This window comes from Chondrus crispus, genomic scaffold (assembly GCF_000350225.1).
Source record: "Chondrus crispus Stackhouse genomic scaffold, scaffold_332, whole genome shotgun sequence".
NCBI classification, from domain to species: domain Eukaryota; phylum Rhodophyta; class Florideophyceae; order Gigartinales; family Gigartinaceae; genus Chondrus; species Chondrus crispus.
In genome coordinates this window covers 20,848-36,062 of record NW_005179219.1, presented here as the reverse complement: position 1 = coordinate 36,062, position 15,215 = coordinate 20,848, and the positions used below count along the sequence as shown (strand labels likewise).

At 51.5% G+C, this 15,215-nt stretch overlaps 3 protein-coding genes; 2 read left to right on the top strand and 1 right to left on the bottom strand.

The window, feature by feature from the left end:
- The first annotated feature begins 413 nt into the window (after positions 1–413).
- CHC_T00005995001 (hypothetical protein) lies at positions 414–1,019 on the top strand. XM_005717598.1 is given in 2 exon segments: positions 414–878; positions 879–1,019. The coding sequence occupies 1 exon segment, from the start codon at positions 414–416 to the stop codon at positions 876–878; it is 465 nt and encodes a 154-aa protein (XP_005717655.1). The 3' UTR covers positions 879–1,019.
- An 8,893-nt stretch (positions 1,020–9,912) lies between these two features.
- On the top strand, positions 9,913–11,826 carry CHC_T00008811001 (long-chain-fatty-acid-CoA ligase). The gene has a single exon (XM_005717597.1). The coding sequence runs from the start codon at positions 9,913–9,915 to the stop codon at positions 11,824–11,826; it is 1,914 nt and encodes a 637-aa protein (XP_005717654.1).
- A 51-nt stretch (positions 11,827–11,877) lies between these two features.
- CHC_T00005994001 (hypothetical protein) lies at positions 11,878–12,560 on the bottom strand. XM_005717596.1 is given in 2 exon segments: positions 11,878–11,918; positions 11,919–12,560. 1 exon segment carries the CDS (start codon positions 12,558–12,560, stop codon positions 11,919–11,921), a length of 642 nt encoding a protein of 213 aa, XP_005717653.1. The 3' UTR covers positions 11,878–11,918.
- Positions 12,561–15,215: the final 2,655 nt, after the last annotated feature.

The following is a 15,215-nucleotide window of genomic DNA, read 5'->3' as shown; positions in this document are numbered from 1 at the left end:
CAAGTCGCTGTGTGATGTGAATATATATACACAGTAAAAACAGGAAGACAGACCAAATTCTATCAAGCGTTTGAGAAAACGACGAACAACTGGCGCACCGCGTTGGACTCGTGCCGCTGAAGATCGACCTGCGGCCTTTTGAGTATTGGGAAAAGGGTCTACCGGTGACAGTGACGAATACTGTGAAGTTAAGCTGGCGGACAAAGTGTGAGCTTAACCCGTCTGCGCCGAGAGATGGTGAGGCCCCCCCTAGCGTCTTGTATAAAACTTCCAGCGTGTTAAGCGGTTCAATTGAACATGTCCCGTTCGGAGGTCATGAACAAAGTAAGTTCATCGGCAATGAAGTACCATGGCCTGTTCACGAGGATATTCTGCTATGTAAATTACGGCCTGGACAGGAAATTCATGTTGAAATGGATGCCACGAAAAACATCGGCAGGGAACACGCGAAGTGGTCCCCTGTTGAGACAACTGGTTACAGGATGCTTCCGGAAATGAATTTGAAAACTCGCATTGTTGGTGCAACTGCGAAAAGACTTGTGAACGTATGTCCGGCGAAGGTGTTTGATATTGAAGACGACGTTGCGGTTGTGGCACGACCACGGGATTGTACTGTCTGCCGCGAGTGCATTAGAGAACCGGAATGGGAGGAAAGAGTTGAACTCACACGAAAGCGTGACCGTTTTATCTTTTCTGTGGAAAGCACTGGGGCCATGCCTGCACCTACTCTTGTCACAGAAGCACTGTCTGTACTTACCGGCAAGTGTGATTTGGTGCTTGCAGCACTGGACGCAGCCCTTAAACATCGGACGACTCACGATAACGGTGTCGATGAGGAAAATCCGGACGTAGAAATGGACGAAAGTGAGGGATCCTGATGACATTACCTTGGTATGCCCTGAGGGCGTATCTAGTTTGTACTTCGACTTGATTATAGGTGCTGCGAGCCACTCTTCGCTCAAAGCGAGTGTTGTCCGCTGGATAGGTGTACGTCCATGTAAAGTTATGTGTTTCGCCTTTCCGCGGATGATTTCCGTGGCGACAAGATTAACATCCTGTCAACCTTATGGAGAGAGCTTCTGCTTCCTGATTAAGTTATTTGATTACTGCCGTGGTAAACTCAATGATTGTGATGATCGCGGAAGCCGAATCACCAAAATCCCCATCCAGAATTGATGCCACGACCAATGCTGCCCATGAGTCTATTACCTCTAGCCTTCTTCCGCGACTCTTCTTCCCTCTAGGCACGAAGTCTCTCAGTAAGCGAGCTGGCTCCCTGCGAGATGGTGTTTTTCTTTTTGGCATTCTTCTTTGCCACGGCGCGGAAGGTCTGTCCACTCTTGTCGAGAAACTCTGGTTGTCCGCCGCCATTTTCCTTTTCCGCGTTGTCGATATCGGTATCCTTATCTGATTTCGCTTCCGACTCGTCCTCCTCGTCGTCTGACTGGAGCTCCGGCAAGAGATCGACCGTGGTCCCGGTCATTGTCCCGATAAAGGACGCCAGTTCCTCTGGCGGGTTCCTAGTGTACACAACGGCGACCTCCGCGCCGATTTCAAAAGCGACCGAAATAACGCCGCGTTTCCGAATGATCAATTGTTCAACGAGCATACAAGTAACGTCATCGGAAATGCCCGGCACATGGAGCCTCGCCGTAAGCGGCTCCTTCAACAAGCCGGGCTCATCCTCAAAAGCGGGGTCCTTCTCTTTCAAACCAGCGGCCTTCTCGAGCTCATCGAGCTCATCCATCTCATCATCGTCATTCTCATCCGTAAGCTCCTCAAGGATGTCAAAAATGTCCTGGCGCAGGTCGCCCGCGGCCTCCTCCGACACGAGCAGGTCCCTGAGCGCGTCGACGAGGGCGTCCTCCGAGCGGAGCACGTCGAAGTTGTCCACGTGCGACGCGAGGTTCTTCAGGGCGGCGACGGCTATGTCCGCGACCTCTACGTCGTTGCCGGCGACAAAGCCCTCCAGGGCGCGCATGCAGCCCTCCTCGCGCGCGATGATCGGCTGGTTGTCCGTGTCGGCGGACAGCGAGCGCAGCTGCACGGCGACTGTTCGGGCGCTCGCCGCGTCCGCTACTGACATGTTGCGAGCGGAGAACGGATTGAAACGTGGGGTGCTGGGGAGGTTGGGCAGAGGTCGACAAGGGGCGAGCGCAAGATGGGCGCGGCGGGCTGAGATGGAGGACGATGGTGCGTGCTCGAGGACTCTCCGCGATGGTTCGGTTGCGTGGGAAGGGGCGGCCAGTTGCTTGTAAGTTGGGACATGTTAGCGGCATGTTAGCCGCGAGAATGTCGTTGGCAAAGGAGGTTTGGAGGCGGCGCTCGGCCGTCCACACGTAGAGGGCTCCCAATTCATGTGGCAAGCATTGCAAATGGAGCAATGCTTGCCACATGACCTGGAGGGGGGGTGATGTTGCTTGATGTGGTCACAGCATGGGTTTTGGGGGGAGGTTGCGGGGAAGTGGGGGCGAAGGTGGGCAATGGAGCGGGGGATGAGCAAGTTGCGCAAAAGGTGCGTGCTATGACCGAGGTGCTGGAGCGATCGTCCCACGAGGTGGCTCTCAGCGTCGTGACACTGTATTCATTCAGCAAGGCGGATATTTTACGGGTCTCCTGATTGCTGCGATTTTGTCAAGTGGCAAGCATTACAGATGAAGCAATACTTGCCACATGACTTGGAATGGGGGAGATGCTGCTTGATGTGGTCACAGCATGGGTTTTGAGAGGAGGTTGCCGGGAAGTGGGGGCGAAGGTGGGTAATGGGGCGAGGGATGAGCAAGTGGTGCAAATGGTGCGTACGATGATCGAGGAGCTGGAGTGGATGTCGCAAGAGGTAGTCGTCAGCCACATTGCAATGTGCCCACTCAGCAAGGTGGATATCTTACGGGTCTCTTGATGGCTGCGATTTTGCCAGGTACATCATAAAGGCCTGCATAATCGCATCGCGATTTTTTCTGGACTCCTCCCTCTGTTTTTCAGCTTCATCTCGTTCGTCTTGTCTCCTTTTTCGTTCCTCCTCCCGTTTGTAGGCTCTACTTCTTGCTTCCTCTTCCCGCCTCTCTCGAGCCTCCTGCCGCTCCCGTTCTGCCCTTCCCCGCTCAATAATCCGGAATTCGGGTTCCTGTATAAGGGAAGCTTGCATAATTGCCACCAAATCGTCATCTTGGGTGTGACTACCGTGGCGTGATCGTTTATGCACAATTGGAAAGGCAGGTGATATTGTAGATGGTGACGAAGACCTTACAGGAATACCGCCTTCAGCATCATCACCTTCGTCAGCATCTCTTGGACTGTTTGATTGGTTATTTTCTTCTACCCTCATATCTTCCGCAGATCCATTTCCATCCAAATCACTGCAGTCTCCATCTCGTAAATCTACCCTTGACGTCATATCTTGCCTAAGCTTCTTTGCACGCAGTACTGAATCAGGGATTCTCGGGTCTCCTGTTGCGGCTTTTTTCCTGTAAAGAATCGCAAACTTGCGGCGCAGCGAGTCCGTAGTCCGATTCTTGTCTGGGTATCGTGTCTTGTGAATGCGGGTGACTGCATCCCACTCATCCCCTCCCACTGGGAAGTGTTCCTCTAGAATGTTTAAAAAGCTTTCCAGTTCTTGTTCTGTGAATGAAGCCCCACGCCCAGCACCATTTGATGCCCTTTTTCTTGCGGCATGAGTACGTTTCTGAACACCTCGAAGAACGCTTAAACGGCGCGAGAAGCCTCCAGCGAGTAGCAAGCCAGTGGAGGGGGGGGGGATCTTGACAAGAAGAAAACGGTGGACTGCGCGCAGGTAGAGAGACCGGCTGGATACTTTCATCGTTTGTCTCACGTGTTGACGGAGATGCATGGCCGTAGCCGTAAACATTACGGCCTTGGGGCACGGTAGGAGGGGTTGTTGCTGGGACGAAGGAGCCGCCGGCTTGGGGACAAATATCGGGTGCCGGCTCCTCGTCGGAGTCGGCAACATGAGCCATGTAGACGTTGGGCTGCGGGGTTGGACAGCGGCTGATACGACGGAGGGAAAGTGTGGAGGGAGGCCAGATCGAAATAGGAATGAGGTTGCCTAGGGGTGGGATGGGCTGATCGGACAGATCGTAGAGAAATATTTGAGCACATGGTATGATATAGGGTGGTATAGGTGGGTGCGGATGTGCGTTTGTGTCTGTGCACAAACAATGGGCGACTTCTGAAATTCTAAAATCGCAAATTGTGTTGACCAAATCGGGATTTTGTGACACACAAACGGCGCGTTGTGCACACACAACGCGTCGTTTTCTCGGACGGCGGACCCCATGCTAGGTTAAATGTGTATCGCACAAATGTCAAAATGTGCGCGCGTACAATCCAAATTTACTGTACACAGAGAAAGCGTCGGCCGCCGCCCGGCCGACAACACTCGACATATACATCCAACCGAGCATGGCCGAGCATGATCGACTACTCGGCGAGGAATCTCCCTCATCAGCCGATGAACGCAATCAAGAGGTCACCATGGAAAGTCCACTTCATTCCAAGGAATACAGAGACAAACAGCCCCACCCCCCTTTCAACAACGAAACCTCAACCAGCGACCACCGATCCCCCCCTACACGGTCTCGCGGGATATGGTGCCCAAAGTGTGGGAGGTCCTGTGCCAGCCCAAACTCCCGTTCAGTCGTTACATATGCGTACATCCACCGCTCCACATCGTGTTCCTCGTGATCCCACCAACCCCATACCAGGGGCAAGAAAGAGAATCACAAAGAGAAGAAATGCTATCGCTCGCGATTTAAGATCGTCACCAATTGGCGGAAGAGGAAGCGGGTTTTCACAGCAGGAGGTCGACAGTCTGTTGGATGTTTTAGATCAACACCTCCCGTTGTGTAAAGAAGAATGGGATCACGTTCTTCGGCTGCATGAGTAGAGATATCCCGAGTGCGACCGAACTCTGGATTCGCTAAAAAGGAAATTTGCGTCCTTGCATCGAAAGAAAATGCCAACGGGAGACTCTCTGATGCCACAAGACGTTCGAAAGGCTAAGCATATCCGGTACAAGAGACTGATCGCGCGGACTTGGGAGACGGGCAGTTTGCGGATGGATTTGCAGAAGAAGTTGTTCCAAACATCTCTACTCAGAAGGAACACGCACCAGTGGTCCTTACAGAAATGGAACGAGATGGATCCGATTCAGACGGAGAAGGTCATGGGCGAAATGGGGCAGTAGTTATGCCGGACAATTCGAGCTCTGCCCTCATTAATCCAGAAGGCCACAGTTCAGGTCGCACGAGTCCACCACGCCACTCCTCCCGAAATATAAAATCCAGCTCGCCCCGGCTGCTTGTGAGGAAAAAACATGCGTCCAAAACTGGGATAGGTGATGACGGGGAGGACCTTATTTCTATCTTCAAGTTATCTATGCTGCAGGAGCAGCAACGCAGAAGCGAGGAACAGAAGCAAAAGGAGCGGGAGCGGCTGGAAGATAGAGAGCGTAGAGAGGAAGATAGACAAAGACGTGAAGCACAGAGCACACGACACGATCAATTCATGGAAATGATGATGCTTGTGCTTGCGAAAGGTATGGGGGTCAACACACTTCCTCCGACTTCTAAAAAGTAGGTTTAGGCGAGCGGGTGAGGACTTGGGAGACTTGACCTGGCGATGTGAAGACCCGTGCGCGTGTCATAGTATGATTTCTTAAAGTGTGTCATGAGTGTCGGAAGGATTCCCTGCGGGGACTCTGCAGCATGCTGCACAGGAGTGTGCGCCGCCGAAGAATTCGAGTTGGAGGACGGATTTCAGCCACCACGTGTGACAGGGGGTTTTATTCTTGTAATCTCCGAATCGCTGTCTCCAGATCATGTCGGGTAGTGCACCTGCAGGGAGAGCGTATCAGAAGAGAGCCACGTAGGGATTGTAGAGGATGCCGCCGCCGGATGCGTGGCAGATGAGTTTGCCGCATTGCCATGGTTCATGCATCTCAGCGGCGTCGTGAATGATGTTGCGAAATCGCGAGTTACCAAGGACGTTGCTGCCACGACGATGTGAGGAGAGGAAGTCAAGGGTGACCTCTAGGGGAGCTGTGAAGCTGGTGAGTGGGTGGTTTGTTGAATGGGTTGCTCGTGTGGGTGGGATGGAAATGTTTCAAATGGAGGTGTGAGGGCGGGGATTTTTTTGATGGAAGGTATGGGGTAAGCATGGTTGAAGCGGCATGGATTGCGGTCTGTAGAAGGTAGTTGGAGGGCGGTGGAGGGGGGAGCGGTGCGGAAGGGGAAAGGCTGGGATTTGCGACGTGACGCCACATCGGGAAGAAACAGATTGAGGAGGTTAGAGCGGGAGGAGATGCAGTATGTGGTGCACATACTAGGAGCACTTGTTGAAACCGATGTCTTGGGAGTGTTTTCCGTTCAAATCGTATCTGACGTAATGCCCGAGCAAGGATCATTGCACAAGGATGGAGCAAGTAAAAAGCATGGCTGCAAAGAGAAATGAAACAACATCAACGTGTGGCCACACACGAAGAGTAGTGGGTACTTGATTTAGAAAGATGTACTATAGAAACTAGTGTCATAACGGGTAGACTTATGGTACCGCAGAATGCGGGGGCCCTTTGTGGGGTGACAGGGGTTGCAGGTCTTTATGATGGCGGTTGATGATGACACTTCATGATTAGCTGTATGATTAGTTGTGTGATTTGTTTCGTTACGGTATGTCATGTCCACGTAGGGCGCCACTGTTTGTTGTTTAATCTTTGCTTCTCCGTTGGAGGGGAGCATTGGGAGGCGTGTTGTAAAGGGATATCAAGTTATATCAGGTTATAAGACATGTCTATTTGCCGTTGTCTACCGAACGGTGGGTCCGTATTGTTTTGTGTTGCGTTGCACATCAACTGGACATCAGGGGGCGTGGGAATTAATGAGGGAGCAAGCACAAGCAAGCACAAGCAACAATCACCACAAACCGTCTGATGGCTTCTTTTTTATTGTGTGACGTTCGTGACACGTAATGTAATCGAGCTTGACTGCAGTACGTTATCACTGTAGTACGATGTTAGTGAGAGGAAGAGTAAAGGGGAAAAGCGGGGAAATGCCATGAAAGGTGGGGACGAGCCGGGAAAGCCTGGGAAAGCCTGGGAAAGCCGGGCAAAGCCGGGAAAGCCGGGCAAAGCCAGGGAAAGGCCTGGAAAAGCGGACGCAGTTGTTATCTTATAGACGTGGCTACAATGAAAATGGCTACAATGAAAATGGCTCCAATGGAAATGGCTACAATGGAAATGGCTACCATGGAAAAGGCTACAATGGAAGCCACACGATGGAATAGAAGGAGAAGATGATAAGGCGGGAGTGGTGATGGGGAGGATGGGTAGGCTTTGTTTGAATAGATTTTGTTTTTGTTTTACATGTTGTGATTGTGTCGTTGCCCGGAAGCTGCGACGAATGTTCACTTTGTGTGAATGCCTGGTTTAAATTGGGCGGTGGGCCATACGAAAATTCACGGGCCGGTCTGTGCTACAGGCTACTGAGAGATGAGGGAAGCGGAAAAGTCGTTCTGTTTGACGCGGAAGATGCGCTGTTGGCCATCGGCTGTGATGGCGGTTGTCCCGTTGGGGAGGTGCCAAGTGGTGTATTGACTTCATGCGGGTGTGCGTAGGTGAGGTCTGCAGCGACGATGCAGACGTCGTTTTCATCCTTGACTGCTCCCGGGTCCGTGTCTTCGCGAGGTCTGCAGCGGCGATGAGGACAAGGATGAAGATTTTCATCCTTGACTGCTCCCGGGTCCGTGTTTTTGCAGTGAGGGGTCTCCAGGGCGAAGCAAGGAGCATTATTCAGGGATGACGGTGTTGTTGCTGAGAAAATAATTCGCGTCGACGCTCATGTTGGGCATGTACGAGTTCAAGATTTGATTCAACCCAACGAGACGGGTCCTAAAATTGAACAGCAGAACCACAGACAAAAGAATATATTTTCGCTCTCCTCGTTCTTCATATGTGAGTCGATCCTTCAATCTTGGAAATGACCCTTGCAGCGCTCTCATACCCCACTCCGCTGCCTGCCGAGCGGAGGTTGCCTGTCGACCCTCTGCAACCTGTTCCACGTGCTCAGCGTTGATTAGGTAGTCCTGACTAGACTTGATAAGAAAGGGATGGTTTCCCTTCGAAAAAGCCGAATCGACCACACAGCGGCCACCAGTTCTATCATACACATCTTGCAGTTTTTTGTAAATGTTACCCCAATCTGCTATCGTCGAGTCAGGCATCGCCCCGGGTGCGTTCACCGCACACGCTATAATCGTTCCATTTGGGGCAAACACAAAAACATTCCCAACATAATGGTCATGGGTCCATCCATTATAAAACATATTTTGGATAACGGAGTCCCCGGATTGCTGCAGATATAGCTTGAGTCCATCAGCAACCGCATATACGTCAGAAAGCATAGAATATTTTGATGCAAAGGAATGCTTAAAGACATTCACTTCGTCATCTGATGGCATGCCCACAGCTGCCATGTCGTCTGCAGAGAGTTGTTGGAGTAATATTCGCCTTCCAAACTGTAAGAAAAGCGAACAAACTGAGCCAGTGATGCCGAACATGAGGCACAAAACCATCTCGGAACCCCTGGATCTTCCCCAAGAAAGTACGAGACCTAAACATTGGCAAGCTGACAACGAACGCGGGCGACCACGATTTTTCGAACGCAGCGGGAGGAGCCTTATCGTTCCCTCGCTACAGTACGGAGAACATCGTTCGAAGGCGGGTGCGAATTTTTCAAGCAGTCTACGAAATGCGTGGTGATCGAGCCCTGTTAGAGTAATTAGGGATATATCACAGCCAGATCCGTAGAGAACCGAAAACGTAGACATGGACGGGTGCTGCAAGGCAGCTCTTGATATCCTGCGGTCTCTTCTTTTTCGTCCCTCGGCTGACAACTTTTGCCTGACTGTTATGGCCTTTTTTCGACGTTGGCTCTGAATGAGAAGCAGAAATAGAATAGCCATATGGTCATTCATGGTTCTGACGGTGGCTGCTCGTTGGTGAAAACACTCATCGCACTGCCATGATTGAGCTTAGCTTGCAGCACACACTGTAGTTAGAGCTCTGACGCCGTCATCGCCGGCGTCCGATGAGTACAAAAGAATGCGTACCGTGCAAAAGAATGCGTACAGTAGTAGGGGAGCGCACATTTTATGTGCGCAAGCATTTCCGTGGCAAAACTCATTTTTGGTGCACAAAAAAGAAAAATATGACTCTGACACAAAAAATAATTTCCGGAGGCGCCCAATTACATCGGGAGGGGAACGAAGAGCAAATCGGCGGTTTGTGTATGCACAAACACCTCCGACTCAATCAAAATCGGCGGATTTGCGCATACACAAAATGTGTTTTTATGTTTTTCGGAGTCGCCCATTATTGTTGTCCTGCGACGTGCAGTGGCAGTATCCCGGAGACCATGACCTAAATTTGTCAACAATATGGGCCTTTGCAGTTGGTCAATGGAAATACGTCAATGGATGAATTTGCGCCGTTCATTGGCTGAAGCCATGCCATCACCACCTGTCGTGTTCAATGGGGAGAGATCTCCGCGGCAAGTCTCCAGTTAGCTTTTTGCGACTTGTGGCCAGAATGGTTGATTGGTCATCTCCTCATTCAATCTGTACGAATACAGCACTCTTCAAAACGGCAAGGTTCGCCAGCCATCGAAATGAAGCCTTAACTGCCCTGCCGAGCAACTTTTGACTGCAGCAATCCTAACACGACGACAAGTGTCCTGCGAAGAGGGACATAATATGCTGCTCTTGTTCACGTAAAGTGTAGTTTATACATTGGCGCATGGGCGCTGTGGCCTCTGCCCGGCCCTGCAATCGGATAGAACTGGTCATCACCGCACTTCTTCTCTTTTACCGAACTCACTGCTCTACCCGCTCACACACCACACCATGTCTTCTCCAATGTCAAACGACAAAGCACCATCCAAGTCTCGCACGTGGTCAACCTCCATCTCATCTGAGCGCCCAATCGTCATTCGAGCCGGCCGTGTGCCCATATCTTACAACGCCGCCCTCAAAGCAGTCGTAGACAAAGATCCAGAGCGCATCCAGTATGTCACCGCAGACGATCGGGAGGTAACTCTGCGTGAGTTTTACGCCTTGTCTCGCAGTGTTGCAAAATCCTGCCTTCAGCTAGGTTTGGCAAAGTGCCAAGGCACAAGCATCCTTGGCTTTAACAGTGTCGAGTGGTTCGCCGCTGATGTCGGCACCACTCTCGCCGGTGGTGTCCCAGCGGGAATCTATACTACCAATAAGCAGGAAATTGTCTCCTACATTCTGAACGACAGCAAGTCCCTCGTGCTGTTCGTCGACGATGAAGAGGCCTTACAGAAGGCCATCTCTTCCAAGAGTCAGTGTGATAGCCTCCAAGCTGTCGTAGTTTGGGGTAATGTTGACCTTTCACGTTTTCCAGATCACCGCTCCTATGTATACACATGGGACGAGTTTCTGTCTTTGGGCGCCGATCTCCCCGACGCAGAATTGGATGCCCGCATAGACGCGGCTAAACCTGAAAACGTCGCAAAACTGATATACACAAGCGGCACAACAGGTGCTCCCAAGGCCGTCATGATCTCGCACGACAACGTTACCTTCACCGTTGATCTCGTCGCACGCATTACAGGAGCGTCCGTGGGCGATCATATGGTTTCGTACCTACCGTCCTCCCACATCGCTGCGAATTCCATCGACATCATTGGGGCCACACTGTCCGGCCAGACCATGCATATCGCACGGCCAGATGCCCTGAAAGGCAGCCTCGTGGAAACGATGAAGAAGGTTCGCCCAACCATATTCTTAGCTGTTCCAAGAGTCTTTGAGAAGATTCAAGAGCGGCTCTCACAAGTCGGTGCCAGCTCCGGCCCCATTAAAACGGCGATTGCGAAGTGGGCGAAAAACGTTGGGACGCAGGCCTGTTTAGCAAGAGATGACGCTGATGAACTTATGCCGTGGGGTTACGAGCTCGCGAATTTCTTGGTCTTTAAGAACGTACGCAAAGCCCTTGGATTGGATCGATGCAGAATTGTGTTTAATGCAGCAGCGCCCCTGCAAAAAGCCACCTTTGATTATTTCCGAAGCCTAGACTTCCAAATCTACGATATATACGGTTTGAGCGAGGCCACAGGTCCCATCACATGCAGCTATCCCGACTACCGACGAGGCACTTCCGGTAAGGTAGTTCCAGGGCTTGAAGTTAAGCTTGCGAACGAGGACTCAACTGGTGAAGGTGAGTTATGTTTCCGCGGGCGGAGTATGTTTGTTGGATATCTCGGGAATGAAGAAGAAACGGCGAAGACCATGGACGAAGACGGGTATATGCATTCCGGTGACTTGGGACGTGTGAGCGAAGACGGCTTCATTACCATCACTGGGAGGGCAAAGGATCTCATTGTGACTGCTGGCGGCGAAAACGTGGCACCGGCGCTGTGCGAAGCGAGTCTGATTTCTGCTATGCCAGCCATTAGCCGAGCGTTCGCCGTGGGAGATCAACGGAAATTTGTCTCTTGTCTTCTAGTGCCGTACATCGATTCGGACGGTAACCTGATAAGCCCGGCTTCGAACGTCTCTCCTAATGTGAAGACGGCAGAACAGGCTACGAGTGATGCTACTTGGAGTAAATATATACAAGAAGGGTTACAAAAGGCCAACGAAGGTGCGATTTCCAACGCGGCCAAAGTGAAAAAATTCACACTTCTCGATCGGGACTTCACCGTGGATACTGGTGAGCTGACACCTACAATGAAAGTCAAGAGGAAGATTGTTGTACAGAATTTCCAAGCACAGATCGATGCAATGTACGGATGAGGCAACGAATGATGCGATAATGACACCGAAGAAACCGCTACTGTACAAATCATTCTGCCGCACTGCATGCCTTTCCTTTAGTAGTAAAGGTATTAAAGTGGTCGCCCTGGTACACTGCAACGAACTTTCTGGTGCTCGTCCGAAACGTTTGGCTCGCGACAAACAGCCGGCAGACAATAAAGCAGAAGGTAGCATAACAATGAAAACGACCAGAAGACCAAATTCAGCACAGCAGTGGCTTGAACAAGCGAAGGGACAAAAGGAAGCACCTTACTAGCCTCGACGCTCCGAGTCCACGCAACAGCCATGTGATACCATGTGACAATGACGCGCAGTCTGTACGAGACCATCGCGATGGTAACCCCTAGTCTGACATACAATACGTAGGAGTTAAATAACAGAAAGCCGATTGTCTCCATGACAATTTGCGATAACATGAGGAACAGATGCGGGGCAATCACTTGTTGCAGCTGCGAAGGTCTCTGACTTGTCGCGGGGCTGATGGTCAGCAGCACGGCGGGGCCGACCAGGGAGAGAAATAAGGTAAACGGAAAGAGCAGGCGTGTTGAGTTCTTGGTCGGGGAGAGCGAGCGTGGTCGAAGCGGCGCCGCAGGGAAACTGTTGCTGTCGCGCAGAACAAAGTAATTGGCAAGGGAGGCATACCCAGCTGTGACACAGACGAAGAGGACATGGCTGAGCGGAACGGCGCGGAGGTATACCGCGAGGTAGAGCATGGCCGAGAAAGCAAGGGAGATGACGACGACTGGGAATAGTCTGCGAGCGGGGGGGAGCTGCCTTCCCATGGTGCAGACGGTGATGTGGAAGATTGGTAGTCTAGCGCGAACGTTGACAGAGTTGCTGTGAGAGAGCGCAGGGGCGGGTATGGTAGTGAGGTTAAGCAGTGGATTGTGTGAACTGCTGTACCGAAGATCTCGCATGGGGCATGTTCATGTTGTACGGCCCGAGGACGTTTTTCAATTTTTCGTAAAAATCTGTGTGAAATCTGTACGGTAGACGTCTCGAATAATTCTTGGACAGATTTTTTGCCTGCAAGTACTTAGAGCATCACCACCGGTAGAAGCAAATAACCAAATAACCAAAATTTGATGATTTGATGTCGATTGTCATCCCCACCGGTCCGACCAAATCAGTAAATTTTTGGTTCCGAGGCAAATATCGGAACCAAATATCAAGAATTAGGTTCCGCTTCTCCGTAATTTGGTACCCTAGACAATCCAGTTGTCCAAGGCTCACTGGTCAGACAAAAAGACTTCCCTCCAAAAAACATGACGAAGGGGTTTTGTGGCAAAACAAGCGGCAGTCTCCCGCCATCTCTCCTCTTCAAATGCCACAAGACCAGCACGGATTTTATTGTTTTCCGGTAGGGATGCTCCGCACTGGTCGGTGAAGGCATCTCTGAGAGCATCCCCCCTGTTAGTCATCAAGCGCAAGCTCGGTGATGACAAAATGAGTTCCCCTTTTCAGGCTCGCTACCCCCCTCTTCCCTGGATCCTCCCATCTATGGGACCCCAACACGTTCAGCTTCGGTTCCGTTAACGTCTTCAGAGTCCGTCACTGCGACTCCTCGTAGGAGGGGACACGGGTGAGTACGAGGGTCAGTAAGAGCGTACTACACAGTATTTGGTTCTGACCGGTGGGGCCGTCCTTTTTGAAATATCAAATAACCAAAGAAGCAAATCACCAAATTCCCACCAGCCAATTGAGTTCTAGAAAAAAAGTGCCAAGTGTTCTTGTTTGGTCATTTGATCACCTACCGGTGGTGATGCTCTTAACACGCAATTTGCGAGAGAAGGGGCACAAATAATGCCCCACCTGCCACCAAAAAACACTTAGTGTAATTTGCGGAAGCTATCCAGTAGTACTTACTTGGTATCGTTGAAAAGCACTGGGTCCACTGATGGCGACTGTATGGCTTTTTTTGGAATCGCAAAGCTCTCATCTCCTCAAGAGCTGATCAAACATTGGCACTTTTCGCGGGAAAGACATCGGTAAAATAATCCAAAAACATTGCTTTTGCAGTATGAGTTCCGAGGGGTACGATAGTGTTGTCGACCTGGCTGCGGATATGTGTGCTCACAGAAACGCACCAGTTCGTTCTCGGATATGGCAAGCCCACTTAGATTCCATGAGGTTGGGTCTGAACCTCAACGGCGAGAGTCTCCTCAGGATGTGACAGTGCGCATCAAAGACTCCTCCGCCCCTCCTACCACGTCCCCATCCCCCAACGCCACCATGTCGCCGCCGCCGCGGATCCCCCGCCCCGTCGCCTTCCTCTCCTTCCTCCTCTCCACCGCCGCTGCCACCCCGCTCCAAGTCCCCTGGGACTGCGAGCGCGCCCACGCGCGCACACGCCCGCCGTCTGCATGGTACACGACGTAGCGCCCGCCTCCGCCAACGCCACGGATTCCGCGCTCGCGTCCGCCGACCTAATCCTGCATCGCTACTCCTCCACGCTGCGCCTGATATCCATCTCAGAGGGCTCGCTGATCGCCTTCTTCGGCTACTTCTTGCTGGACCCCGTCCTGTTCCTGGCCGCCTTCATCTCTGGCATTCACAATTGCAATTGCTGACGATAAGAGGATGTCCTGCCGTAAACGTCGGCCTCATGATAATGAGAACGAACGAGCACATGATGCTTCTTGATCCTGCATCTCTTGCAATCTCAATGCATCCAACATTGCTGGATACTTTCGCGAGTGGATATGATGCGCTGGGTCATTTTTTGATTATTTTTACCGATGTCCGAAAGAGCCGTTACACCCGTCAACCCCCCAAATCACTCACCATTGCTGTCGAAATGCGAGACCCTTGTCGTACTCCAATCAATCCCATACTCCGTGGGATGATCCGGGACACTCCAAGCGACCGTTTCGTGAAGGAAGTTTCGAAGTCCGACCAATGCGCAGGTTTTGCGCAAAATTTTATGTGGCTGATTTGGTGCCCCTTTTCTCGCAAATTGCGTGTTAAAGTACTTGCAGGCAAAAAATCTGTCAAAGTACGAGGGTACTGTTGTGAACCAGCCTACGTGTTAGCGCATAGTATTTGTGAACTGGTAGATACAGGTTGAACACGTTTTACACATTACGAATATGAAACGGGGTCATACTGGAAGTGCACGTGTCACAATTGACGCACGCCGCAATGCGCCGTGGCCGTTCAGTGAGGAGTCGCATAGGCAGAACTCAGGGAATGGAGGCACTCTAAGAGAGTGCAAAAGGCAGCGAACGCAAAAAGAAAGAGCGCAGAGGAACGGGAGTGGCAGGACGAGAGGAGCGAAGAATGATAGGTACTTAACAGAGAAGCTAGAGTACGATAGTCTAAGAAAAAGGGGTCCGGGCAGTGGGTAGAGCAGACCGAAACACGCCAGC

Excerpts from the sequence above, each read along its gene's own strand:
- CHC_T00005994001 (XM_005717596.1), bottom strand. The coding sequence starts at position 12,560 with ATGCTCTACCTCGCGGTATACCTCCGCGCCGTTCCGCTCAGCCATGTC.
- CHC_T00008811001 (XM_005717597.1), top strand. The coding sequence starts at position 9,913 with ATGTCTTCTCCAATGTCAAACGACAAAGCACCATCCAAGTCTCGCACG.
- CHC_T00005995001 (XM_005717598.1), top strand. The coding sequence starts at position 414 with ATGGATGCCACGAAAAACATCGGCAGGGAACACGCGAAGTGGTCCCCT.